General features: G+C 46.1%; 2 protein-coding genes across 5 annotated transcripts in view; one reads left to right on the top strand and one right to left on the bottom strand.

The window, feature by feature from the left end:
* The window catches only part of PLEKHG4 (pleckstrin homology and RhoGEF domain containing G4), a 90,949-nt gene extending 84,423 nt beyond the window's left edge, over positions 1-6,526 (top strand). The window contains exons 18-24 of one of the 4 annotated variants that reach the window (XM_032985348.2): positions 274-444; positions 922-1,135; positions 1,699-1,815; positions 1,901-2,164; positions 2,734-2,930; positions 3,470-3,553; positions 4,725-6,526. In XM_032985348.2, the coding sequence (XP_032841239.2) occupies positions 274-444; positions 922-1,135; positions 1,699-1,815; positions 1,901-2,164; positions 2,734-2,930; positions 3,470-3,511 (1,005 nt within the window). In that variant the 3' untranslated portion in view covers positions 3,512-3,553; positions 4,725-6,526. The other 3 variants (XM_032985349.2, XM_032985350.2, XM_032985347.2) reach the window with 3 other exon arrangements.
* Positions 6,527-7,366: 840 nt separating this feature from the next.
* KCTD19 (potassium channel tetramerization domain containing 19) lies at positions 7,367-26,252 on the bottom strand. Its single transcript, XM_042797325.1, has 17 exons — positions 26,241-26,252; positions 25,779-26,075; positions 23,970-24,120; positions 23,427-23,618; positions 22,348-22,494; positions 21,962-22,154; positions 20,721-20,881; positions 17,742-17,845; positions 17,216-17,358; positions 15,182-15,265; positions 13,054-13,162; positions 11,108-11,756; positions 10,906-10,968; positions 9,838-10,029; positions 9,251-9,405; positions 7,746-7,847; positions 7,367-7,465 (listed from the first exon to the last, which is right to left on the bottom strand). Exons 1-17 carry the CDS (start codon positions 26,250-26,252, stop codon positions 7,367-7,369), a joined length of 2,853 nt encoding a protein of 950 aa, XP_042653259.1.
* Between the last annotated feature and the right edge of the window lie 1,006 nt (positions 26,253-27,258).

Here is a 27,258-nt window from a genome sequence, read left to right as displayed (position 1 = left end):
CAGGGTGACAGCAGAGAGTCATCTGTGGGCTGTGCCTAGGAGAGAGGTGCAATTCTCCCCTGAGCTCTGGGCCAGTTGTTTCAGCCTGATTGTGGCCCCTAGCAGTGCCCTGCAGCCCTACCCCTTCAAGAGCCCTCCTAAGACAATGAGTAGCTGCCACTTCTTCACCACCTGGGCCACAGCCATATGGGACCTTGCTCTTCCAAGTCCAGGCCTGGGGCTGCCCAGACCTCATCCTGCTGGGCCTCTTACCAGGATGTTCTCTGTGTCCAGGTAAATTTGAAGGAGCAGGGGCAGCTGGTGCGGCAGGATGAGTTCACCATCTGGCTGGGCCGTAGGAAATGCCAACGACACGTCTTCCTCTTTGAGGACCTGATCCTGTTCAGCAAGCCCAAGAGGATTGAGGGTGGCTTTGATGTGTATATCTACAAGCGCTCCTTCAAGGTAAGGGCAGCCCTGCAGCTCACTCTTGTGCAGGAGGTGTCGGTGGCTGGTTTGCCCACAGGCACATGGCTCTGAAATGGGGAGTTGGGAGCACTTTCAGCAGAGGAGTTGCTCCCACCACTGCTGAGCCTTCCCCAAGCCATGTGGTGAAGCCAGAAGGGAATACTTCACACATGGATGCCTGGGCCCAACTCCGTGCTGTGAGATGTGGAGCTGAGGGATGCAGAGTGTGAGGGAAAGGCAGTGTGTGTGTGTGTGTGTGTGGCAGGGAGGGGGGTGCTGACTGGCTGAAGCACTGGGGATTGCCTGCACTGTGTCTGCTCAGCTGGGTCTGAATTGTACCTGCTCCTGTCCAGACCCTCACTCTCCTTCCCCTCGTGTCTTCCAAGCCAGGGGTGTCTCTGGCGCAGGCAGAGTTTATCCTTTCTTCTCCTGGTAGAGCCTGGGTTGATGCTTTGCTCTTCCTTTTTCTGGCAGACTGCAGACATCGGTCTGACAGAGAACTCTGGAGACAGCGGCCTGCGCTTTGAGATCTGGTTCCGAAGGCGAAAGTCCAGTGACACCTACATCCTCCAGGCCAGCTCAGCTGAGACTAAGCAGGCCTGGACCAGTGATATTGCCAAGATCCTGTGGCAGCAGGCAGCCCGCAATAAAGGTGTGATTCCTTCCTGGGGCGTCTGTGCCGCAAAAGGTGCGGGAGCCCTGTTCAGCTCGTGCTGTCCTGAGGAGGTTTGGAGCCTGTTGCAGGCAGCTGTGTGCCAGCATGCAGCCTCGGGAGCATGTGCTGGGCTTGGCTGGGCATGTCCCTTCCCTGCCCCTCATCCCCAGGGAACTTGGCCAGCCCGAGCTCTGTGTGACTAGCCACCCGCGTGGCCTCCGTGAGGGAATCGGGAGGTACTAGCGCAGGGTTCCCTGCCCTGTGGGCGTGGGCTCTGCTCCTCAGAGGCTCCGCTGCTCTCTCCGGGATCTCGGCCGCTGCTGGAGTGGCAACTCCCCGATCCAGGCTGGCCGGGTCCCTCCTCTCCACCCCAGGCTTCCCGCTTGGCAGGACTCTTGTAGGTGGCATGGCACGGAGCTACTTGGCCAGAGAGGGCATGATTGCTTGTCCCTGGGGGGCTCCTTGGGACTGGGGAGCCAGGGGAGAACAGATCTAACCTCAGCAGCCCAGGAGTGCTCTGGCCTGTGGCTGCACAGTGCCTGTGGGGAGGGTTGAGTCAACCTCACGGGTGCGGCTGTGGGTCTCGTCCTCTCCAGAAATCCGTATGCAGGAGATGGTCTCCATGGGCGTGGGCAACAAGCCCTTCCTGGATATCAAACCCAGCGAGGCAGCTATCAATGACCGCGCTATCGATTACATCATGAAGGGCAGAGGTAAGCGCCAGCCCTGCCTGCCCCCTCGCTCCGGGGGAGCTAGGCAGGATGGTGCTCAGGGCTTTTTCGGTGGCTTTTCGGGCAGGTGCCAGGACCAGAGCGTCAATCGCGGTGTCTCTGTTTGACCATTCCAACCCGTACAAGCGGACGCAGGCGCAGCTCTCCGCCGGCAGCACCCCCGCCGCGTACAGCCCTTCCTCCTCCTCCCTGCTGGGACCCCTCAACCTCCACATGTACCTGGACCAGGCCCTGCTGCCAGGCGTCCTGGCCCCCGGCCGCCCCTTCGACATCGGCACCTGCATCGAGGAAGACGAGCTGGAGCACGAGACGAGCAGCCAGCCGTCGCTGAGTACGTACGAGCTCCGCGATGCTCGTCCCCACCCCCTGCTCCGCGCGGTTCCCCTCACACCAGGCTCGCTGGGCTTGTGGCAGTCCCTGGCTCGTACCCAAACCGGGGCAAGGAGCGCCCTGTCCTTCCGTGCCGGCTCGGTCTGAGCTGACTCCCCCCGCGGAAAAGGGGACAAACGGGGGTGAGCGCAGCGCCCGCTGATCTGCAGCCGTCCCCGTGGCCGGCTTGTGCCGCGTGCTGGCGCTGCTGCGGCCTTGGACACCAGTGCTCATGTCTCTGCCCCTCTGACACGAGGCTCTCTGTCCCTTGCTCTCGCCAGCGTGGTCCGGTGACCCCTTGGCTTCCCCTGTGTCAACTTCCCTGGCCAGTCTACACCAACCTCCAGCATCATTCACTTGGGTTATTTCATTGCCTGTGGTTTTAACGAGGCCCAGAGAGGCGCGTGGCTTTTCTGTGGGCTCGTGTGGCCGGTGGTGCCTCTGCAACCGGATACATTATCAGGTGTACATGGCACAGGCCACGCAGGCCAAATTCACGGTCCTCAGAGCGACCTTCCTCTCTTCCCCCAGCAACAGAGAGCTCGGAGTCATCGCACTGCATGTCAGGCAGCGGCTCCAGCGGCTCCGACAGCGGCTGTGTCTCCAGCGTCCCGCAGGAAAGCTTCTGTGAAGACATGGGCTCACCCCCCTACATGCCGCTAGGCTCAAAACACGGCTCTGCGATGGAGGAGAAGCCCAGGTTCACAAACAGCCAGTACATTTCTGCAGTAAGTGCAAGAGGCCAAAACGCTCCCTTCGCTTTGCCTGTTCCTGCACCTGCCTCCCCGGTTCGAGCCACCGCCTCTCGTGGCGGGGCTGAAGATGCTGCTTTGGGGTTAGGGGTCACGGTGGGGAAGTGACTGTTCCTCTCGCAGCGACTCGCCGCCTCTGGGGCAGGCGAAAGCCCCTCTGCTGTGCGAGCCTCCCCTGTGGTGGGCAGGCTCCCCGAGGAGAACGCGCTGGGAAGGACCCCGCGGTGCTGGAGGCTGCACCGGGAGGGGATGCTGCCCACTGGGGAGCTGGCGTGGGCTGGGCTGCCTGCGTGACCGCCCGGGGTGGACGGAGCTCTGCCGCAGGTGCTGCGAAGCTCCTTTCCAGGGAGGTTTGGGCCTTTTGGGGGAGCGATGGGGGAGCCTGTCGCTCCGAGATGTCAGCGTGTCTCCTCTTGCGTTCCTGAGAGTTCTCAGCTGCTTCCCTTGCCACTAGATCGCGTCCTGATGCTGTTGTCCTCTAACCCTGTACTAATGCTGGCTTCTCTCCTCTGCAGAAAGCAGGCCAGGTCACCATAAGTCCCTCGACAATAGTGTGAGCCCCTCTGCACACGTATACCGCCTAAGGAAGTGGAGTTGTTGTAAGTAGCCCCTGCAGGGGATTTTCCAGCAGCTCTGAGCGCTGGCCAGGCTTGTCAGTAGCTCCGAGGCGGGAGAACCTCACCCTCTGCTTCTCGAGGAGTTTTCCACACACCTTCCTGACGGGTCTGTGAGGCTTCTGCTTCACCTGGTTAGGGCAGAGCAGCGCCCGCAGAGATGGCTCCCAGAGAGCCGTCGCCTTACATGGCCGCTCTGACGCCTCCCTGGTTTGAAGAAGCAGAAGGAAAAGGAGCAAAATCACTTTCAGGTAGTAGAGGCTTGAGCACCACCTAGTCAGCGGTGTCCAGATGAGCTGCTTCCCTCTGAATGCTGCCCAGCTGTCTAACCACTAATCCGTTTCTTGTGACTGTTTGCCCAAATCCTGCTCTTAGTCCCTCTGAACCGCCTTGGGGAATCCACAGTGTTCTCCCCAAGCTGGGTTTATCCCACAGGTTCCTTTGAACCTGCGAGGTTAGGGTCGGGATGTCCCGAGGGAGCTGCCGGATGCTGCTCCTGCCCTCACTGATTTCCGGAGGGTGCCGTGCCTGTGAGGAAACCGCTGTTGCTCTGAGGAGGGGTGAGCCCTGCGAGACTCGCAGCCGGGCAGGGCTTCCTACGGGTGGGTGGCAGCCCGTGGGTAGTCGTGTCATGGCCCACGTGGACCCGCCTGCTTCTAGCTTGGTATTTTTCCCTTTTCCCAGCGAGCAGGGGGCTACGGGCACGGGAGGGGCAGGACTGAGGCTGGAAGGGTCAGGGCACAGGCTGGTGGGCTTGGCACTGCGGGGGTGTTACAAGCACGAGGGCCCACGGCTTGTGATCTGCAGCTCCAGGAGTTCGTAAGGGGCTAAAGAGAACCAGCCGAGGTTAAAATTGAAGGTCCAGAGCCCCTTTTTTTTTTGGGGGGGGGGGTCATCACAGACAAGGCTTCTGGGGTGGCAGCGGGGTTTGCTGGGGCAGCAGCACGGAGCCCCCGGCGCGCGGGAAGAGCCGCGCTTCTCCTGCGAAGGCACTTCCAGGAAAACTTCCTTTCCCCACCAAAACGCAGCTCTGACAAACGGTGGGGTTTCAAGCGTTTTGCAAAATCGCTGCCGGCCAGGCCGGAGGGATCCGTGGGATCCTGCCCCGTGGGGGGAGTGCAGCCGGTCTAACCCATCGCACGGTGCTGTGTTCCAGGTTTGATGCCATTTCAAACCCACCGAAGACCCCAGGCCTCTGACCAGCAGGAGGAGACAGTCTGCACCCAGGAAGATACTTTTTTTTTTTTTTTTTACACATAATCAGGCTTTTTCAAACAGCCCCAAACCTGGCCTCTGGCCAGTCCCAAGAACGTTTCTGTCAGTGACACGAAATAGCTTTGGTGTTGGATGGGACCTTGGGTGTTCAAAACTTGTTAGCCCTGTATTTATGAGTAATAAGTAACATAGCAGTTTGGAGGAAAAAAAAAAAAAAAAAAGTATTATTTTTAAAGCTATGAGCTGTACAGATTTTTGTTACGAGTGACTCTGTTACTATTTGTTCCGTAAGCTGCACATTTTATAAAGTTTTTGGAAGGGCATGAAGAGAAACTGAGGTATTTAAGAAAAGTAGTGTAACTTTCTGTTTCAGGGTTATATTGACCTGGAGCTCAAGATTGAACGTCCTTCCTTATGTTCTAAATATGTCTATCATAGCAATAATTTATTTTCTTGGCTTAACACTTCTGTTTTAATAAAAGCAATTTCATTGTTACAGTGAAATGTTTCTTCAGATGATTCTTCCAGTGCCTCAGTGCCGAGCTTATCTCTGCCTTAACCCTCCAGCAGCTCTGGGGGCCCTCTCTGCACTAACCCCCCCCGCCCCCCCGGCCAGCTCCGAGGGGGCTGAGCAGGGGGAGGCTCTGATTTACACCCCTTCCCCCGGGGGGGGGGCTGCTGGCCCCACGGCAGGTCTCCCTCTCCCCGTTGGGCAGTTCCAGGCGCACAAAGTTCCGCCCCCCAGCCTGCCTCGCCCCGCGTTTCGGGGTGAGGGGGTCCTGGCTGCTTGCTTCGCCCCCGACCCAGCCCCCTCCAGGTATTTCAGCCCCCCCCCCCGGGCTTGTTTGAGGAGCTTTGCCTGGTGGTGGCATCCGAGACCAACAGGTTTGGAGCAGGAGGAGTCGGTTATAATGCTGACCCTTAAATGCACTTTGGCTGAAGTAGCACGGCCTTCACAGGAGGGCAAACGCGCGCTGTGCTCCAAGGCTGCCACTCACGAGTGACACCAAAACTCACCGCGTGGCTGTGCCACCCTCTCCCCCTTCTTGGAGGAAATGAAAATTCTCGTTTTTGGGCAACTGTAGTTACTTACTACCGAGCTCCTGTTTACTCCTGGTTGACGAAGTGCTATAAATCTGGCTTCCCCCAGATGGGAGCGCAGCGGTGTTGCATTTCGCTGGAGGAAGATGATGGAGCAGTAATTTATTTACGGCAGTTTTTTTTCTCCCCGTGGCTGCTGGGTGGGGGGAGCTGCCCGGCCCTGGGCTGTGCAGTGCTGTGGTCTCGGATGTCAAACCTCCCCCCCCCCCACGTTACCCTCAGCGTACGGACCGTGCTCCTTCAAGTCGGAAATTCCTGTACTGTACGTAAAACACTTGTTTATTTTTGATAAGCTGGATGGTTTTGAAACCTTGCTCTTTTTTTGTAGACAACAACGAGAATGCAGTTTGACACCTTTGTAGAAAACCGTGTGGGAAAACAGTTGCACAGGGAAGTTTTTAGCAGTTACTGTTTTAAAATAATGGCTGGGTTACTGCGAGGGTTTGGGGCTGTCAAGGCAGCGCTACCTCCTGTCACAAGAGGGAGAACGTTTGCTAATGCAACAAGAGGAAACACGGAACTTCCCCAGTTTCTCTGTTTCAAAGGTTTCTGCATTGCTGGAAAAACCTTTAGTAATGTTTACCTGACGCTGTTTTTTTCAGGGTTTGATTTGTCTAATAAAGGTCATTTTCTTTCTATGAATCGTGTTCGCATTGTATCTGGATTTCAGCAGGGACACCGGGGCTGCAGGGGAGAGCAGCAGTTGTCCCAGGGCATCTCAGTGTCCTCTCAGAGCACCGGGGGGGAGACTGAACTAGTGATTTTTGTAAGCAGGCTGTTAGGGGTGAGACTGGGGGTGCCTGGCGCTGGTTCCCATGATGGGAAGCGCCAGCTCGGCTCCCCAGAGCTGCGGGGTTTGAAAATGGGAATAGCAAAGAGCCCCGTCTGCGCAACAGGCTTAAAATAAAACATGATAGAACTGCTCTGCACCTCTGATTAATATCCTGATTTTATTGGGCAAATAATATTAACACATTTGTGAGCAGAAAAGGGGATTCTTTGGTTCATTTTGGCTAAATAAGGCCCCAGGGAAGGGACGAGCTTTTGCCTAACTGCTGGCTCAGTGTTTTCTCCTCAGGAAGCCATCCCGGTGCGACGGCTCATCCGCAGCCCCGGTCAGGAGTGGGATGAGCGCTGGGTCACGGGTGGAAAACGGGCCTGGCCACACAGGCAGAGAGGGGGACAGCAGCTGTAGGGGCGCCCGGGGACCAGAGCTGCAGCCTTGGCCTGTGAAAGCATCACCTTCTGTGAACTAAACCCCACGGGTCACTAATAAAGAGGCAAGAAACTGGACAGAAGGTGGCAGCTGCTACGATTCCTGACTAAACAAAGTCCCTGAAGTTAAAAGGAGGCTGAGCAAAAAGGCTTTTTCTTAAGTGGCAGATGAGGTGTGCAGCCTGCCCTCCCCTGCCACAAGAACATGAAGCATTGCAAAAAAAAAAAAAAGTAACTGGCTCAAATTTTTATTAACATTCTCTGAACTTACATTTCCAAGGCAAAGTATGAAACCGATCTAGCAAACCCTCTCCGGATCAGTAAGTCGAGGCAGCAGCTGTACTTCCACGCAAACGGCAGCGTAAACTGAAAAAGCACAAAACAGAGGCCGCCCTCAAATCACCCGCCGAGGGCACAACAGCACCACCCCCACCCCCCTCCTGCTTCTTAACAACCCCAGAAGTCTCCGGCCCACCTGCTGTGGGCATCTTCTAAAGGAGCAGCAGAATTTTAAACTTCCATTAAGACTATGCACGACATTAGGCGCCGTGTGCTGCAAAATGTCTTCAGTTCCTCCCCCCCCAGCCCCCAGCCTTATCTCTGCAAACGCCCCGGGGGACGGGGAGGGGTGGCAAACGCTACTTACTTCCACCCACTGAAGGAGCTCTTTGTGAACACTTCTGTTCCCTTTAAAATACTCGATGTTCAGTAAATCAGCCACAAACTCCCCGGGGGTGAGCTGCTGAGTCTAAAACACAGAACAGGACACGGTCTGATCGCTAGTGCCCGGCTCCTGCCACCAGCAGCCCAGGGAAATGGGCTGGAGGAGTTCCCAGGGCGGCCCTGGTCAGGGTTAATTGTTAGTCAGATCCAAAAGGCTTGGTGAGAGGTGGCAGGGCTGGAATCAGTCTCACACACACACACAGACAGACACGGACACACACAGACAGACACAGACAGACACACAGACAGACACACAGACAGACACACACAGACACGCAGACGGACACAGACACACAGACAGACACAGACACACAGACACAGAGACAGACACACACAGACACACAGACAGACACAGACAGACAGACACAGACACACACACAGAGACAGACACAGAGACAGACACACACAGACACACAGACAGACACAGACACACAGACACACACAGAGAGACACACACAGACAGACACAGACAGACACACAGAGACAGACACACACAGACACACAGACAGACACAGACAGACACACACACACAGACACACACATAGAGACACAGACAGACACACAGACAGACAGACACACAGACAGACAGACAGACACACAGAGACACACAGACACACACAGACACACAGACACACACACACACACACACAGACACACACACACAGACAGACACAGACACACACACAGAGACAGACACAGAGACAGACACACACAGACACACAGACAGACACAGACACACAGACACACACAGAGAGACACACACAGACAGACAGACAGACACACAGAGACACAGAGACACACAGACACACAGACAGACACACACACAGACAGACACACACACAGACAGACACACACACACACACAGACACACAGACAGACACACAGACACACACAGACACACACACACAGACAGACACACACAGACACACACACCCCCACACCCACACACACCCACCCCACGAGCAGAGGAAAACCGGAGGGCCCACTCTCCCGAGTCCCCTCCCCGCACACCTTTGTCCCCCTCTCCCAGGGGAGAAGAAAAAGGCTTCTGGTTGGAGCTGCTTAAAGCGAGATTGCTGGGGAGGGGCTGGGGGAGACCGGGTACTGCCAACGCAAATTAAAACCCCTCAGAAACCCCTGGGCCCCTGAGAGCGGGGCCGTAAATTTCTGCGCCAGCCCAGCGGCCAGGCAGCGGGAGGCTGCCGGGCTGCTGTTTAGCTCTTCAGGAGTGACTGGAGGCCAAACCCCCGCCCCCGTCCTCTGCTTCGGGGGTTACCCTTGGTTTTAGAAAAAAAAAAAAAAACACCTGGCAAGGCAGCTGCCCCCCCCCCCCCGCCCAGCGCAGTGACCACCGGGTCACTGGGGCCGAAGGGGAGGAGCCCAGTTTCCAGCCACGGCTCCCCCGGGCGCTTGGGAACTTGTACCTACCCACAGCCCGTTCACCAGGGTCCCGAGTTTGGCTGTGATTTCTCTGGGATCCTTCTGCCTTACTGAGTCCAGGATGACATCCGTCAGGAAAAAGTGGCACTTCCTGGCGTAGAATATCTCCTCACGTGAGAGAGCAAAGGTCAGAAAAACTGTATCTACAAGGAACAGTTGAAAGAACACAAAGGCATTAGGAGAAAAAAAAAAAAAAAAAAACCCTCACCATTTCAGTTATCCAGCTTTTGGACTTTTTAATGCTTTTCTTGCCCCGGGTTTTACGGCACCTGAGTCCTAACAGCCAGTGTCCAAACCTCAGCTCGGTGTAAGAGTTTGCCTGAATAAAAACTGAATACAGACGCCAAACCGTTGCGTCGTTCTTGATGCATCGAAGAGCTTCACCAATAAATAAATATTCAAGGGACGGGCTCGGTTAGGCAGCTGCTGTCCGGCTGCTTCGAAGAATTAAACGTAAGCAGCGGTTCGGCTGCAATAGCCTTAGCTACTCAGGACTGACAACAAACCAGGAGAGAGAATGGTTTTCGTACTGAGAACTCTGCAGCAAGATCCCAGAACTATTTACGGCTCCTCACCTTCGGGTGGTGCCTGAGTGGCTGCAGTGCCCAGCTGGCGGCCGGCCGGCCGGGCGCTGTAAACAACACTCTCTTCGCTGTTGGTGCAAAAGCCATCCCTGCCTAAAACCGGAGGATGCTCAACTTTCAGAATCAATCCCACGTTTCCCTGGTCTGCCAGAACGACGTCGGTTTGTTTGCTGTCCCTGGTTTCTGTGAAGAAATACGATGTGAATTTTACAGCGAGGCCTCTATCGGTAGTAATGGGATAAACACGTCTGTCCGTTTTTAAGTAAAAACACAATGTTGTCATCTTCTCTTCAAAGTTATGCCTCCTTTTGCCTTTATTCTGTCCTGGTATTTTGCCAGGAAAGGTGAGACACCACCGGACAGTCAATGACAAGCTGTACACCAAATAATTTACAATCTTAGGTGGAACGTTACAGGTCCTCTCCACTTCCCTCTTTTGCATGGAAAATTCAGACTAACCATTACGTCCTGCTTAACAGAACCCAAGCATAATTCAGTCCAGGATTCTTTCACGGGATACCAAAGAGGTTTTTCTCCTAGGAAAATAATGACCTGGCTTGCAGTGCTGTTGTAACAAAACCAGCCACAATCAGTATTAATACGTTTTGCTTTGCCGATGGTTCTGTGAAAACCTGCCACCCTACCCCTGGTGGAAGCGGCGCGGGGTAAATCACACCCTTCTCAGGGTGTCAGAACCAAGACTCAGGCCGAGACTTTCCACCAAGCCTTCCTGAGCTTGCATTTAGCATCTTGGCTAATCAGGTAAATCTTTTTAGGTCCTACAGGTGCCTGTGGAAACTCTGGAGTTTGGCAGCAGTCTTTATGCTAACCTATGTATTTCTGTAACTAACTGGGTGACTTCAGCTCATCAAACCAGCTCCCCTGTTCCTTGCGCAGCCCTGAAGGCAGCGTAACAAGGAGACAGTGAAAGAACAGCTCATTGATGCCACTGAAGCCAAAAGCTGCTCCACCTTTCTGGCAAAAACACTTTTAGTATTAAACTCTGCGTGGACAAGCAGTAAAACCCAGCCTTTGCTTAGCAGCTGGCAAGCAACTCACTGTCTTTTATAGGGATGAGTTTCACCTGCAAGGTCTTGTCTCTTCCTTCACTGGAAAAACTCCCTACGAGGAGAAGAACAAGGAAAAGTTTGAGACTGTCACTGAAATTCACCAGCGTGATCAAAGTATCTCATTTATACAAGTCATTCAGTGAATTACTCCCATCGTTTTTGAAAACAACAGTCACAAAGCAGTCATTTACCTTCTGGCTGCTCCCTGTTTACATTCTCTGCATCGTTTCCTACTGCAGGAGTAGTTTTTATGGTGCTGAACTGAAACGTTCCAGCACTTGGAGTAACTGGCAACCTCTGTGTGAACACGTACTGCTCCGGCTGCTTTCCTTCAGCCCCGGCTTCGCACTGGGTAACGCGATCGCTTCCTTGAATTGTAAAGCTTCTTTTCCCAGGAGCAGCAGCAAAGGGAGCTTTGACACCCCTCTCCTTTCCAGGAGCGTCGCGCTGAGACGCGCTCGCTGCGAGACAGCCGCCAGGTGTTCTCACATGCTGGAAGTCACACCCCTGCGGGCTCACCGCGGCCCAGTCCCTTACCAGGGAAATTAATTTCTGGATGGGACTTGCTGAGTCTTTACTTTCTACTTTCTCCGTTAAACTGCTCCTCACTCCTCTCTTCCTTGGAGGGCTTACCAAATGCGGGTAGAAGCCGGAGTTTACCAGGCTGTCTGAGGGGGCGTCGTATCCCCCAAATGTATTCCTCCGCTTTGTTCCTTTAGTCCGCAAAATCATTTTGGAATACTTTGCTCCACTGGTCTCTTGCTTCCCCTTCAGATCTTTTACATTACTCCACGTACTAATATAGCATTTTCTGGAATCTGCAGCTGTACATGAGTACACCTAAAAAAATACAGTGAAATGTTATTTCTAATTGATATGGAAGTGTAAGTTTTGCCTTTCCTAATAACTGAGGTATTTTACTCCTTAGAACACAAGTATTTAAGGGCAGTTCTTAATCCTGGAAGATGCATTCTCACTTCTGTGGTGGCTGCAGGGCCTTAAGGCTCTCCAAACCCAGAGATGACAATTCAGTGCTGATGTTACGCTGTCCTGAATCCCCTCAGTTCCCACCACTGGATTTTGCTGAGCCTAAAGATAGACACTGGCGTGGCCAAGGCACAGAAGCAGCACCTCAACATCCCTGCTACCACTACAGCTGAGATGATTTCGGTTATCTGAACTGACAGCAGCACCTTCTGTGCAAGAAAGGTGCTTTGGCAAGTTAAAGCAAGGTGTGCAGCCACTCTACCGCCCGAACACCAGCGTTAACAGAGTTTGGGAGCAGCGTGTAAATGCTACAGAGGCAGCAGCTTCATTTCACCTTTCTCCAGAAGACTGAGGGCAGCTCTCAGCTGCTGGTGCCCAGCCAAGGACTAAAACCATTCAGAGACTTGAGAAGGAAGAGCTTCCACTGCCTCCAAAGACCAGATGAGGTTGCTGCGGGACGCTTTCTTGCCCGAGTGCACTGCTTAAGCGTGCTGCTCCCGTCTTCACTACCTCAGAACCAGGAGATCTGGCTTCTGGGTCCTCCTCGCCCAGAGGGGTCAGAGCCCGTATCTCCCGTGCCCCAGCTTCCAAGCCACACCGAAGTCTGCACGAAAACACATCCCACCCTTCAGTGACAGGGACTCACTCCCTAAGTAACCAGGCAGGCAAATCACAAGACCAAAAGGAGAATCTGAAAGCCTGTGGGTCGGTGGGGTTTAGACCAAGCTAACACAGACCAGAGGATCTTGACCTTATGCTTTGGGCTGCACGACTTCACAGTGCACAGGCTTTGGATAAAAAAAGAAATAAAAGCTCAGCACTCAGGCAGGGCTAAAGCACCCTGCCTTGAAATCTGCTGGGGAATTAAGTGTGGATCGTTACCTAAATGATCTCCTTATAGAAGGAGCTCTCATGCTTTTGTGATATGCAAACAGAATGTCTATTGCTGCTCTCCGTTCTCTCTTGATGCTCAAAGCCTAGATTTTTAAAATGAAGATGTTCTTTTTCTTAGAGAGTGAGATTTTCAAGACTAATTTTGTACAGGAAGAAAAAGCAAGATGGTACTGGAGAATTTAAATTGGGCATCTTTCTAGTTCAAATTGCTTTTAGAAGTGCCTTATGGCAACATATTCTGAAACCCAAATCTTACTTCTTTTAGGTCTTTGCTGAACTCATGCTCTTCATTCCGAGACACAGTACTTAATCTTCTACATGGGGAAGAAACTTCATTGCGCAGTTCATTGTTTTGGATCCACAATCTAGAAATGAATGATTACAATTATTATAGAACTTTTTCCAGGGGTGACACCCGGTCAACTTGTAAAAAGAGCTGCCAGGACTTTCAGTCACCTTTGGATCTGCGTGCATTATTATTACAAGGTACTTTTAAACTACTGGGGAATGAAGGAGTTCACACTTATCACTAGTGCACAACGTGAGGGTAGCAAAGGACCAGGACTTTCCACCTCCCACCTCTGACAAGAATTTCTGAAGTGTGATGCTGCAGATACATAGGAGACAAAAATGATTTCTTGTATCTCTTCCAGCATCCACAAAACCTTGACCAATGGAATTATGTAAGCCATGTCTAGCTGACATCAGATTTGGAGTTTTTCCCTCTTTTTTTTGTGAATAGGTTCTAGACACTTTGGGGAGCAAGCTATTCAGATTCAGGTCAACCACTTACATTCATGGTTTCAAAATTGAATTTTGAGTCCACTTAAGAAGCTCAGCTCCTGCCAGTGACTGCCTGACCCGCACAGCAGCTTCTGAAAAGGTGAAACAATGCTGGAAGCACAGAGCAGCTGCTGCTCTCCGTCTGCTATAGGCAGAGATTTGCTAAGATTGCCTATGGAGCTGACTGATGATCTGGCAAAGAACTCTAGGGACCAATCCCCCATTGTTTTGCTTTGTTAGAGGCCTTTGCTGGATATGATAGAGATGCTGACACCTTCCCTGATGGGAAAGCACCAAAGAACAGTGGAAGAATTGATGTTAGAGGAACACTAGTGCTCAGCTAAAACCGCCTAGGGAATATAGAATTTTATCATTCACATGTGAGATGCTTCAGAGTTCCTCTTATATCCTCCTCTCGCTCTGCGGGTGTAGGAATGTGAGGTTAGGCTCCTGCACTGGGATGGGGAATTGAGGGAATGACATTTAGGATTTCACCTTCATAGAGATCTACAAATAAAATCTAGGAACTGCTGTCACCACTGGTGGGATGCTGATAGCTACCACTAGTGTGCCCTACAATGAGATTGAAAAATCCTGATGCAGGCAGACCGTGGCACTGGTATTTCAGAACCTGCTTTGGTGACTCCTGATCTTCTGGGGAGATTTTAATGGGTGTATTTTGACTTTAAAATGCCTAAACAGACTGTGAGCAGCCTAAGGAAGAAGCCACTAACATCCAGAGCGTGCTCAGAAAAATGCTGAAGAGAAGGGCCATGCTGGGTCATCTTCTAAAGTACTCTGCATTCAGGAGTTAAAATGTCTCAGTTCTATGGGCTTTCCAAAAGTCCTACATTTTAGTATTTTGTCCGTCTCTACTGAGAACAATAGCGAAGAAAACACTAGCCCTTGCAGAGTCACAGGTTTTGTAAGGCCAGAGAAGACCACTGCAATTATGAGGTCTCCAATAACACCAAATGCTAATTCCTGTTTTAATAGCAAAATATCTGTTAGAAAAACATCCCATCTTTTTTTAAAAGTTTTCAGCAGTGGAGAAATAAGCCTCTGAGAAAATGTTTGATGGTTAATTAATATGCAAAAGTTTATGACTTATTTTCAACATTAATTTGTCTAGATTTAAATTCCAGCTTGCCTCAATCTTTTGCTGTGATGCTGCATTGAACACATGCCGTTCTACCCTCTCCAGTGCTGGCAAATCCTCCAGTGGGTCTGCAGAAACCAGCTGGGGCTTGGCAAAGCCAGAGGTGAGCCAAAACTGATAAATCAGAATGTCTCTGCTCAGTCTGGTGTACCTGTACAACGGTTTCCAGCATGCACTGCAATATTCTCAATATCTGGATTTAGAGGATGAGTTGCCTTTTCCCTCGGTTACTGGAGAGGTGACTGAGGACTATTCTGTTACTGTTTCAGTAGCCAAAAAACTGATGGGAAAAAAATGTGACCCAGAAGGAATTGCTCATCCTCCAGGAGCTGTGTTCCAGAAGGAGAGGAGAAAACTGTGCTCCTTTCAAAGGACAAACACTGCTAGGCCAGATGAAAGGAAGTTATACAATAGAAAAGAAAAAAAAAGAAGTTTTATCTACCTGTATGCATCAGAGTGATAAAGTGCCTCTAAAAGAGAAGGGATCTGATACTCCTCTGCTTCTTGACAAAAGAGAGGCCATTCTCTGTAAGTTGCAAATAAACTGAACTGTAAAATCACTAAAAAACAGTCTTAGCAGATTATCTTTTCAAAATATATATTAATTTTGGAAGCTCAGGCAATCGCTACACAAAATGAAAGATATACTCACACAAGTGATTTTTCTTTTAACAGACAGACAAATAGCCTATAATTTTAAACACTGAAAAGTACCCAAATTAGCTTTGTTTTGTTTTGTTTTTTTGTTTGTTTGTTTGTTTGTTTCATATCTGGCATCCAAAGAATGAGAGAAAAAATTCTGGTTCTATTGACGTAAATAAAAATCTTCCCATTGACTTCCACAGAGTCTAAGTTTTATGTCAGGAATTCCAAATTAGAGGACACATTTTTGAAAAGGTGCAACCAAAATACATGAGCTCCTAAACTAGAGGAGTTCAGCAGGACCCTTTAAAATCCTTCTGAAACTTACTATTTTCAATACTTTTTCCTGCTATTGCCCTTCTACTAGTTAAGTGAAAATGTCTGTCCCCTCTCTTTTTGTTTCTTTTCTTTAATTAACCATGGATATTAATGATAAAACCCAATATTGAGAAGCAGGAATCCTACTCTGTGCTGTGACACTCACGACACTTTTCTCATTTGGAAAATTCACTATGGCATTTTCTCTAGGGAATCTCATAAAGAGGGTTCACAGTTTTGATGGGCTACTAGGACATGCACCATTCCCAGAAATATTCTTAGCCCTAGAACTTATCTCTGCTAGTAAGCCATTAGCGTTGTGCTTGCTCCTACCCAGTTTATACACTCTCCAACAATTCCCAGGCATGTTTTGGCTGTTCAGATGTTCCTGGGAGTGTTTGCAGTGGACAGGGAGAGCGAAGCCACCATCTCTGGGAGCTTAAAGCTGATCACTAGAAGAAAAGTACCTGGCCTGAGTGACCAGAACCATTCTCAGATATATTTAGTTTGCTTGTCTATATAACTATAATGTCTGACATCTGGCCTCCTATGCCTTTGCTGACAGACATGAAAGCAACCGGTGGTCATTATATCAAAGAAGTCACTGGTGTAACATTTCTGCTGACTTCGGGGAAGAGAATGAAAACACATACTCCTCTCAGAAACAGCTAAATGTGCTAAAAATGACATCATCAGCTAGAAATCTGTAGTGAAGGTATTCTGTCTACTAGAAACAACCCAAAAAACCAAGGGCTTCGAGGACTGAGGACACCAAAAGATCTTTTGATGCCAGGCAGACCTTCGTTGCATGCCAAAAAAAAAATGTAACGTGTAGTGGTGGCAGAAGCATCAGTCCCAGGGAAAATGCTACAAGAAGCTATAGCACCGAAGGGTTGGTGGTTCTGGGCAATCTCAGGGCAAGTGAAACATTGAAGGAGTATCCTTAGGAGGCCGTGTGTTTTAGTGTCCATCTCACTTTCTAATATTTGATATAATTTAGAGACCTAATATATATATGGAGGGGGAGTGCCCTCTCCTCTTTAGGCACCCTGTGTTCATCCATTCCTGCACCCCTGCAGTTTTGGAAGATGTATTTTTCAGCATTGGAACAGAGATACCAGTAGAGGGGGCAGATGGAATATTTTTCAGCTGGACTAGCAAGACTTTGCAGTCCCTGACACATAAAAAGACAAAGATCTGAACGGGGATGCAATGATCTCATCAATAAAAATATTTTCCTTTTTGCTAAATGTGCACACAAAATATACCCTGCATTACAAGTATCTGGCATATTGATCATTAAAATAAAGACATACACACTGAAACAAAAGCATCTCGCAGTCTCAAAATCTCAGTAATTTATTTTGAGATAGAATAGTTTACTTCAGGACTAAAAAGAAAAGCCTTAATTCTTTTGGATAATATTTCTACAAGAGTCAGAGGACAAACCACTACGCTTACTTCCCTTACAACCATTTAATAATATAAAGGAAACACATGAATTCACTCTGCTTACTTAAATTCAGCTGGCAAAAACAATTTCCCAAGTCTTAGAAAGTTGAGAACGTGCTGAAACATTTGCCCATCTCCATAGATTAGAAGAGTTTGACCATACGTGATCCAACAGACTTTCTTGTCATTTGACAGCAGCTCTGGGTACTACAGAAATTAAAATACATTAAAACCAGATTTCTGGTGTTAGTCAGAGACTGAAGGAAAAATCCTGTTTGGATTTCTTTTCTCAGTAAAATAATTAAACCAGTTCCATCAAGCCCATTTATATTAGCCAAAATACTTATATAATTAGCCCAGAAGTACTTTCTTGGGAGGTCCAAGGTTTATTTCCCTCAGGTACTTGGACATACTTCCCTTAGTAGAAAACACTCAGTCTACATGTGAAGCTCTGATAACTCCAAGTTTTCAGATCAAAACCATTCTAACATATCTTGTTACTGGGAATATAGATCCTAGTCTGTAGAATTATGAATTCTGTCCTGGAATGTTCATGTGAAGGCAATGCAAAGACAATTCATTACCCATACCTTCAATAAAGTCTGTAGGTAGGTTTCATACCAGTTACTTCCTACATAAACTTTCACAATCTGATGGAGTGAGCACACGGATACTTCTGCTGTCCAGCCTGCCCCTAGAGGTGAAGTAACAAATGGAAAGGTGACAACGAAAATAACTGCGGGTAGTAATTATTTTGTTATAAATACCAAGTTAATAAGATATGGGATTTTACATCAAAATATTACAAATAATAGTTCTCTGAGATAGTGAAGTAATAGAGTGTACGCTGTGCACACAGAGCTGGATCTCTTGTTTTTGTCTAGGGGTCACAAGCAACTGCGAGCAAGAGGCAAGTCAGGATGTAATGCCAGAGCAGTGGGCAACCTGATTGATCCCTGCTGCAGCTAAACCACCTCTCCTCAATACATTTAAAATAATAGCCAGAGGGCTGTATGCAGTACCATACTCATGTTTGCTCATTTATGGCACCTAAGGCAGGTGAACCTAAGTATACTGTTACATTGCCACAGAAAGAAATAATTTATTTCCAAAGTACTGGAAATAAAGGGAAAATCTGAAAGGGCTTTGAAAGTGAAGGCTCAGCTTGTCAACAAGTGTAAAGTTAGTAGAATTCCAGGGCAGCCTGGCACAGAGCTACCCGACTTCCTGAGGAGCCCCACTTCATTATTTCCTTTGAAGGTGACAGTACCAGTGCAGGTGCAAGCCTCAGAGAGCTCTTATGCACAGAGAGCAGATAGAACCTAACAGCTTTGGATGTATTTTAGTCTGGGTTCAGCCCTCACCTTACCTCAATGTGGCAACAAAGATCTAGGAAACTTTCTGTTGAAATCTCTAGTGGTAAAGTTCACGTTACTATTTATAGTCAGTAAGTTCTGGGACACTGTTTTAGGAAAGTCAGAACACATTTTCATTCAAAAAAAAAATCTTTTAAAAAACAAAACAAACCAAAACCCAAACAAATAAAACAAAACACCCCCCCCCCCCCCAAAAAAAAAAAAAGACAAACAACAAAAAAAAAAAAACACAAACCAAAACCCAAATGAACAAAACAACTAACTTTGGAAAGGGCTCCAGATTGGAGAATTGTGTTTCCTTCAACAGCCTTTACAAGCCTTTACAGAAGATACAGACAGGTCATACTCTTAAAGGAATTATTTATAGGGCTATGGATAATGATATAAATAGATTGTACTATCTCTAAACAATGAGCCAACTAGCAGATGCTTGTCTGATGCAGCTACTATAATGGGACTATCCATCTTCCATAACATATGTACAACTGAGGCATCATTTACTGCTAAGACATTTGAGTCAGAGTTACTTTTTCTGGCAGGTGTTATCCACCAGGCTACACAATGACAGACTTCATTCACTGCTGTTTCAATTTAAGAGCAAATCCTTTTTCTCAGAGGTTATAATTCCATCTAAGAATTGATAAGATCCACTCCTTTCTACATGCACACCTTTCTCACGGGGCGGGGAAGAATCAGTCCCTTCACCTTATTCTGGTGAAATGCACTGATGGCTCAAAACAGGGAGGATAATCATCCCCTACAGAAAGACTCTGAGGACCTCGACGGTGGAGTAAACTGCAAGATCGGTCACTACTACAAAATAAATAGCCAAACTTGCAAATTAACAACAGGAATTCCATGTAGGATCCTACAGGCTGAAGTTTGAACCAGGAAGCTTGTGCTCGAATGGGGCGTTCATTGATCACAAAGTGATTGTTTGCCACCAGTGGAACAGGGAACTGCAAATGAGACTGTAGGATGTACCGAGGAAGATAACTCCCAGAGAATTAGTAGCAGCATAATCTGAAACATTGAGCAGGTTTCGACTGGATTACCTTGTACAGAACGTGATTAAACTCCTCTTTCCTAGAGCACATGGCATAACAGGAAAGGTGGAAAGAACTAGCTGTGTTCAGCCTTAGAAAGAACAGGTTAGAGGAAGATCTTATTGTCTACAGCTAAGGGAGGGTGCAGGGAAGACAGAGTTATAGCCTTCTTAGATGTACAATGTGCTAGGCCAAGAGGCAATGGAAAAAAGTTTGGAACACAGGAAATTCCATGTATGGCTTTATTTAGCACAAGGGTAGTCAACTGCTGGAACAGGAGCCCAGAAAGGCTACAGGATCTCCATTCTTGGAGATACTCAAAGGTTTTCCTGGCAAGGTCCTGAGCAATTCAACCTACTTGACCCTGCTCTGAGCAGAGAGTTGGACTAAATGACCTCCAGAGATCTCTTCTGGCCTAAATTCTACAAATATGGGGAAACTGAGATAGGTGAAAAGAAAAATCCCTTGGTTAGGCAGGGAGTTGTATTAACTCTTGCTAAGAAGCCACAATAAGGGCTGATAGAAAACATCATGATTTTTCTATAAATGCATTAGAGGAGAGGAGGTGGTAAACCAAAGTGGAATCATTTAAGTTAGAAGTCAGATTTAGCAAGTTTTAGTAATGTGACTGTGAATGCACTTAGGCTGGAATTTAGAAATAGATTCCTTAGTTTACTATTAAAGTTGTAAGAACAGTCCCACATCAAAATAACGGGAGCAAAAGAAACCTCATCTTTTAAAATTAGAACGTGTTCTGATGAAAGTAACTTGAACAGCCTAAGTTCAAAGGAACTGGATTCAGGGAATTAGTTCAGTGATGAGTAAGACTGGCAAGTTTAGAAAGTAAAAATATCCCAAACCGTGAAAAGTACTACCTAAATCCAGTGTAGACTTGCTCTATATTTCACCTAGGACCTGATGTTACTACTCCAGTGCTCGCTGATTGGCAACAGCCAGTTAGGAAAGCAAGAGGACAGCAGTAGATCTTGGGAAAACAAGCACTATCAGTCAGTGACACCTTCAGGGTATTTTTGTACTGTAAGAATCCCTCAAAAGTCAATGTAGATCATTGACTGATTAATTGCATTCAGGTAATACTGTTCATTCTACTTTAAAATGAAAGAGTTCTTGAGAAATCTTGACTTACCATAATATCCATTCTCTGCTGGCATCTGCTGTTTCAGATAGCATTTTAAAGCATCTTTCATTGGTTCGTATGTGGTGTCCCTTTGGTCCAAATAAGCACAGAGCTCTTTGATTTCAGAAATATTTTCGGTGAGAGGAAGTTGGCAAGTTCCCAGCCAATTCCTATCCAAAAAGAAGAGGAAATCACTAAACTTTTTATCCTTGTTTTATATTTTTATGGCTTATTTTTAATGAGTACAAGTCAGGAAATATGAATTCTCCTAAAAATGTTTTTTCCACTTACTGAGCTTTACTCATAACTTCTCACATTGTTTTTTTTTATTGAGAACCCTGAGCAATCCAACATCGGCAAATAAAGCTATTGCACTGGAGCCATCAAATAATGATCTGCAATAATTTTGAATAAAGCTTTTAATACTGTATTTCTCCTATGCTGGATCATTCACTAGTGCCAACAGCAAGTGCAGACAAGATGTGAGGGGCAGAGATGAGTTGACTCTATGTTTGATCTTCCTATTGTCTTTCTATCACCCTTTACAGGCTGGGTATTGTGTGCTTATGCTAGATTTAAAGTTGGTTAAAAGGTGCAGGAAGTTTGTCAATCTGTGATTTATGGAAATATGTGCAGCTGAGCATCTCATTGCATGTCAGGCTTGAATCACAACCCACTGATTCATTGTGATTTCTTTTGGTTTTCTTAATTCAAATCACAAGCAGCAGGTGAATGATTCACTAAGGAGCCATTTTCCTATACAACAGGGATTTTATTAAAGCAGTACACTGATATGGTAAGTCTGAGCAATAGTGCTAATATGGAGAAGTATGTCTCAAAGGACCAAGTTCAAACACAGTATTCAGAATTCTACATTCTTCCTCGGACCCAGCTTTTCTGTGACTTCAGAAAAACCTGTACCCACGGGCGTTTAGATGCTTTTGAAAAATTCATGCAAACTTTAAAAAATTAATGGTAAATTTTAAGTTTTAAGAGCACGGTAACATTAAAAAGTTTACAGATATTACTTCGACATTTTAGACTTAACAGCCGACAATCAAATACAAGAATGCCAGCTCCTGTAATTACAGCTACCTGCAAGTTGAGCTGAAAATTAATTCTACGAATACCAAAGGACAAGCTGCTGAGAACGGGGCTCCTTTTCAACCTCAAACTCAGTTATCAGAGATAACTTTGGGCTCTTTAAAAGGTTACACGGATGTTGGCTGGCGCGAGGGCAGGGTGGGTACCTGGCGTGCTGGAAGAGGATGCCGTTGCCGGAGAGGTGCAGGCGGCTCCTGCGCAGGTCGCTGCCCACGCAGAGCTGTCCCAGAGCCGAATCGGGGTAGCTGGCCAGCAGCCCCAGGGCCATGGCGTAGAGCGGGGACCGGGGCGGGGGCCCTCCGGGCGCTGCCGCCCCCCGCCGCCCCCCCGAGCGCCTGCCTGCAAGGAAAGGAGGTCGAGACTGCGCCCCAGAAGGTCGGCGGGGTTGAACCATTTTCCACTGTTTGCAACGTTTATGGAAACGAGTTGCTAAGGCTGCTCGCCTCTGTGTTGATCATACCAATATATTTCCTGTTTCAGACACCCAGTTTCACAAGATAACATTAAAACCAGTGTGTATAAGGAAGAAAACACATAGCTATGTACATTCTATTACCTCTATAGGTCTTCACAGCATCTATAAGCTCAGGAATTCCCAGAATTAAAACCTCTTCCTCCAAGGCATCTATGTTGGAGAAGTCATCAGGCAACAACATCTTCCCCGAGCGAAGAAAATTAACTTGAAAATAAAAATAAAACGTAGGAAGTGTGTGTTGATGTCTTCTGTCCAGTGCTCAGATCGAGGAAATACCTGTTGTTATTTCCTTCAATATTTCTATTCACATACATATACACAGCAGATAAATGGACAAGAGGGAACACTTTGTCTTTGAAAACACAATACTAAAAGCAAGGTTTATGCTAGAGGATACCAGACACAGCATAAACAACAGGGGAAGCGCAGAATTAGGTCGGTTTTATCACAGCATCCAGAGAGATTCACAGAAGAGGTTTCCTGTTTGTTTGGCTGCTTTTCTCCCCCCCAAGAACAGTCCCACCCCACTGTGCATTTAAACATGTGTTTTCCCATACGTTAACATCAGAGGAGTGGCAGAGCAAAACTGCAGCAATTCCAGATCTACCTCATCTTAGCTGAGTTCACAGAGGATGAAATACTGTGTTAATGGAGGAGGTATGTGATCCTGCCATACTTTCCAAAACTACTTGTCTTTTTTTTTTTGAAGCTGGAAGATTATTTAATGAAAGAAACATGATTTTTTTTACTGGTGAAAAGATACAAGATCGAGTAGATATTTAAAGTCACCATTAAAGCTTTGACTACCTTAATTACTGATTGTTAACAGCAGTTCTGATACCTGATGTCATTAATGCATTTTAGTTCAGAAAACCACTGGATTAATAAAACCCAAATAAGTAGGGTCATAAGTAGGTAAATTTAGGTACGTGTACTCTGGGAGTCATTCAGTAGAGGCTTTGTTTGTTGACTGATAAACAAGGCAGTAAGACTGGTAGACAGCAAAACCAAACCAAACAAACCCAGAAGATGAAAATATTCTGATCTTTAAAGAAGTATTATTGGAGATAGACAGAAGCAGTTTAATATAAAAAATTATTTAGAAGTGTCAGAGTAATGATAAAAAGAGAAGTTACCTATGAAGCGGAACTCACTGTGCTCACACTTGATCAGGGCTGCATTCTCAAGCAGCCACAGCAAATTCTCGTCATTAACTAGTACAGGATATTTTGCCACCAAATCCAGTGGCAAAAAACAGTAATTCACTTCATCTTCTGTATCTAGTAAGGGTGCATCCACTAGCCCTAGGGGAGCTCTTTCATGCAACCCTAGTCAAATAAAATCAGAGAAAAATCAAGACATAAAGTAGAGCAAAATGGAACTCAGGTATACACTTTGGAGAACTGACTAATACAGCAAGATCAATAAGGGTGTATTAATCTTGTGCAACATTAATGTTCCCTGAAGGATGAAGTCTTACAGCCTAGCACAAATGAATAAACATTTGCATGGGGTTTCCTATTTTTTAAATAAAGATGACTAATTCCCCCCCCCCCAAAAAAAGAATCCCGACAAATAAATTTTGCAAGACTCGAAAACATTCCTGGCTTGCAACAACTAACAACAGTCTGTGAACATTCCGAAGGATGGGAAAGAACTTGTCCATTTGAGACACTTACCTGTGAATGCTGAACTGTTAGGAGGAATCTCTGATGGCTTGCTGGTGCATTCTCGTGCTCTCCAGTAATTCAGAGATGGTCTTTCAGCTACTGGTGTATCTACAGGCTGGACATGTAAATTATATTTCTCTTCCTTCAAATTATCTAAAATCTGTCAAGACAAAGTTTTTCTATTAACTATTTGAATTCAAATAATTAATTCAAAAATCAAAAGCAGCCATGGGAAAGAGTCTAGGCCATGCTACGCTGTAATTCCCTTCAACTAAAATATGCCAGGATGACAAGAACAAACATATATTAGATTCCCAAGTTTTAGGTACCTTAAGGTAACTGAAGTGAACTTGTGGAGAGTATTTATAAGAACTTGTAATAAAATTAGAGCCATTCTTACATTCAAAAAAAGCCAACTATTTTTCAACATTTGAGTTTTTATGGCACATCATCATATTCTAGATCTGGAATTCAAGACAGCACACTGGCATGTGTAAAAGTATACAACAGTAGAAACAGCCAAGAGCACAACACAGAACCTGAAAGACCCTTCGGGCTCTTTTTAATAACATCTTTGCAATAAACTGTAGGAATTCAATTATTAGAAAGGGGAATTGATGTTTGTCTCAGTGATAGGAATGATTAACAGTCTATATTTTCTAATATTTTACTGAATGATAAACAAATTATTTTCAGCTTGGAACAAGAGGTTACATACTGTTATAGGATATTAAGTATAAAGTAACTTTAGAGCCACGGTTATGACTTCTAAAGCACATGTATAAAATACCTTCATGAATTAATAAGGTTACACTGACAAGCACTTAAAAGCCACAAAATGCAAAAACTCTAGTTTGGCGGAATGTATGCCTGGCCATACCACAACTGGTTCGTGTTAAACATGTGATCATGTACGGTTTGTTAATACAATAGACTACTGAGGTTTGGTGGTCTTCCTCTCCCAACCTATTTGGAGAGGTTACATCTTTAAACACAGTCCTAAAAGAAAATCCAAAAGTGTTCACGTTAAACCCAAAATGTTAATATTTTGGGTTAAAAGTATCAAACATCATAGCGTTTTTGAGACAATTCCACAAAAAAAAAAGTACTGGAAACAAAAAGAAACTCAGAGTTTAGGTTAAATTTAGAGGAAATGCAAATAATAATGTACAAAAATATACATTTAATCTAGGCAGGAAATATGTACTCAGCCTTCACCTGGCACAATAAAAAACTACACTGTAATTAAAATTAAAATTACTTGTATAAAATACTTATATATTTATATACTAAATACCAAATTAAATATTCATTACAGATCTCCATTTACCATTTCTGTTTATGCAGCTACAGAATAGGAGAGGAAGAATCTTCATTTCCCCATTTCACATGACAGTGAATTCAGTGGTGTCTCATTAGGGTGAGCTCGTTTTCAGGCAGACTGAACCTTCTGGGGGAGCAACACTTTCTTCAGATTAGAAGGTTCATATGCGACAAAATCAGTCAGTATTGGTTGTGATCAAGCACAATAATTGGCAGATAAAAGCCTCTGCTTGCTTTAGCTTTAGTTAAAAAAAAAAAAAAAAATAGCAAGTAATGACTGTTGAACAAGCTCTTACAGAAAGGTCAAGCATGAAATTTACAACATTTTCTGTACCCACCAACCAAGGCAGATGTGGCAATTATTTGTTTGGATACCTATCATGAGCATTGATTAAGTTATATACACAAACTCTTTGACATCCTTCTATAGACAATATTATCTAAGAATGAAAAAAAAAAAATTCTGGTAAAGCCACATAGAATATCTCACTTTACCTGTAATAAAGGTGTCAGCTGCAAAATTAATGCTTGCTCATACAATAGATTCAATTCATCACAGGTGAAAAAAGATAACTTTGAGGTCTGCATGTAGTAATGAAGATGCCTAAATACAAAACCATCTTGGTCAATAAATAATCTTAGATTTTCAGACTGATCTTGTAAAGAAGATTCTTTCCACAACAGAGATTCAGGAAACTGAGCAACTTTACTTTTGAGAATTGAGAAATACCAGCCACCGACATTAAAATGAATTAACTCTTCTTCTGCAGATTCCATAACGTTGTCTGGTTCCTTCAAACAGAAGAGGAAAACATATCAAGAGGCAAGAATGAACCTGTAAACTCTGAAAAAATCTGACATTTTATTTTAAAACTCCATTGGGCTTTGCATTTTATTTTCCATTCCATGGTAGCTTGACAAAAAATAAAGCAAGAGGCAAATGACCTAGAGCATTACCTTCCCATGCATTTGTGCATGCACGTTCCTCAGTTAATATGTGTTTATGGTCAAGGGTCATGACAAATCAGTAAATTGCAATGTTTTACATAACGTCATACTTATGGTTAAACCTTGGAACAACCTGGTATGCATGTATACTGAATTTGTTACACAGAACAGAAAATTAAATACGACAAACGTCTTCCTTAAATATTCAAATAAAAGTAATAAAATGCAAATAAATGCTGCATAACCCGCTGCATAACCTCCCACACAACTTGTTGCCTATGGACTCACCTTTCTATACAGTTAGTTACTATTTTAAGGTGCAGGTATTTATTATTATGTGGGTCACAATCCTCTTGACAAGACAGGAAAGCAAATAATTGTCCACGGTGAAAGGATGCTTGGTAAGCACGTAGGTGGCTGCCAGCTAAGCAGAGAAAATTCACCTGAAGCAGGACAAGAACACACAGTTAAGGTCTGTAGCAAATTTTTGTCATGTTATTGTATCACACTGACATGGGGATTAGTCTGTGGCCTACTAAAATGGACAGAAAAGTCAATTCAAGCCTGGAAAAAAAAAAAAGCCTCCCTGCCTTTGCCGTAGCAACTAACCTTCAAAGCCAAGGAGACAGAGTTTGTATTGACAGTGGATAACACAACTCTTGCAGAAGAAAAAAAATGTGATGGAAGATGATACCTGATGTCTGTAATGTTTTTAGGCTATTTCTCATACATGTGGCTCCAGAAAAGGGAGTAAAAAGGAAATCTGGAAAAGGATAGGGAAAAAACCCCCACTCTTAATGAATTCAAAATTTGAACTTGGTAGGTTCTAGAAAAAGCTTGTAGCTTCTAAAGAGCACTCAATCAAAACTAAAGATGGAGAACCACAATTATGATACCCTCAAATTATGCTTAGCCGAGACTTTTTCATAGATATTCTCGTCATCAACTTCTTAACACTGATACTAACTGGCAACTTCAAAACAAATTCAATATTTGAATACAACACATGAAAAAAAAAAACAAAACA

Source organism: Tyto alba, unplaced genomic scaffold (genome assembly GCF_018691265.1).
Source record: "Tyto alba isolate M040663 unplaced genomic scaffold, T.alba_DEE_v4.0 Super-Scaffold_26, whole genome shotgun sequence".
Taxonomy (NCBI): Eukaryota; Metazoa; Chordata; class Aves; order Strigiformes; family Tytonidae; genus Tyto; species Tyto alba.
This window is presented reverse-complemented; position numbering and strand designations above follow the sequence as displayed.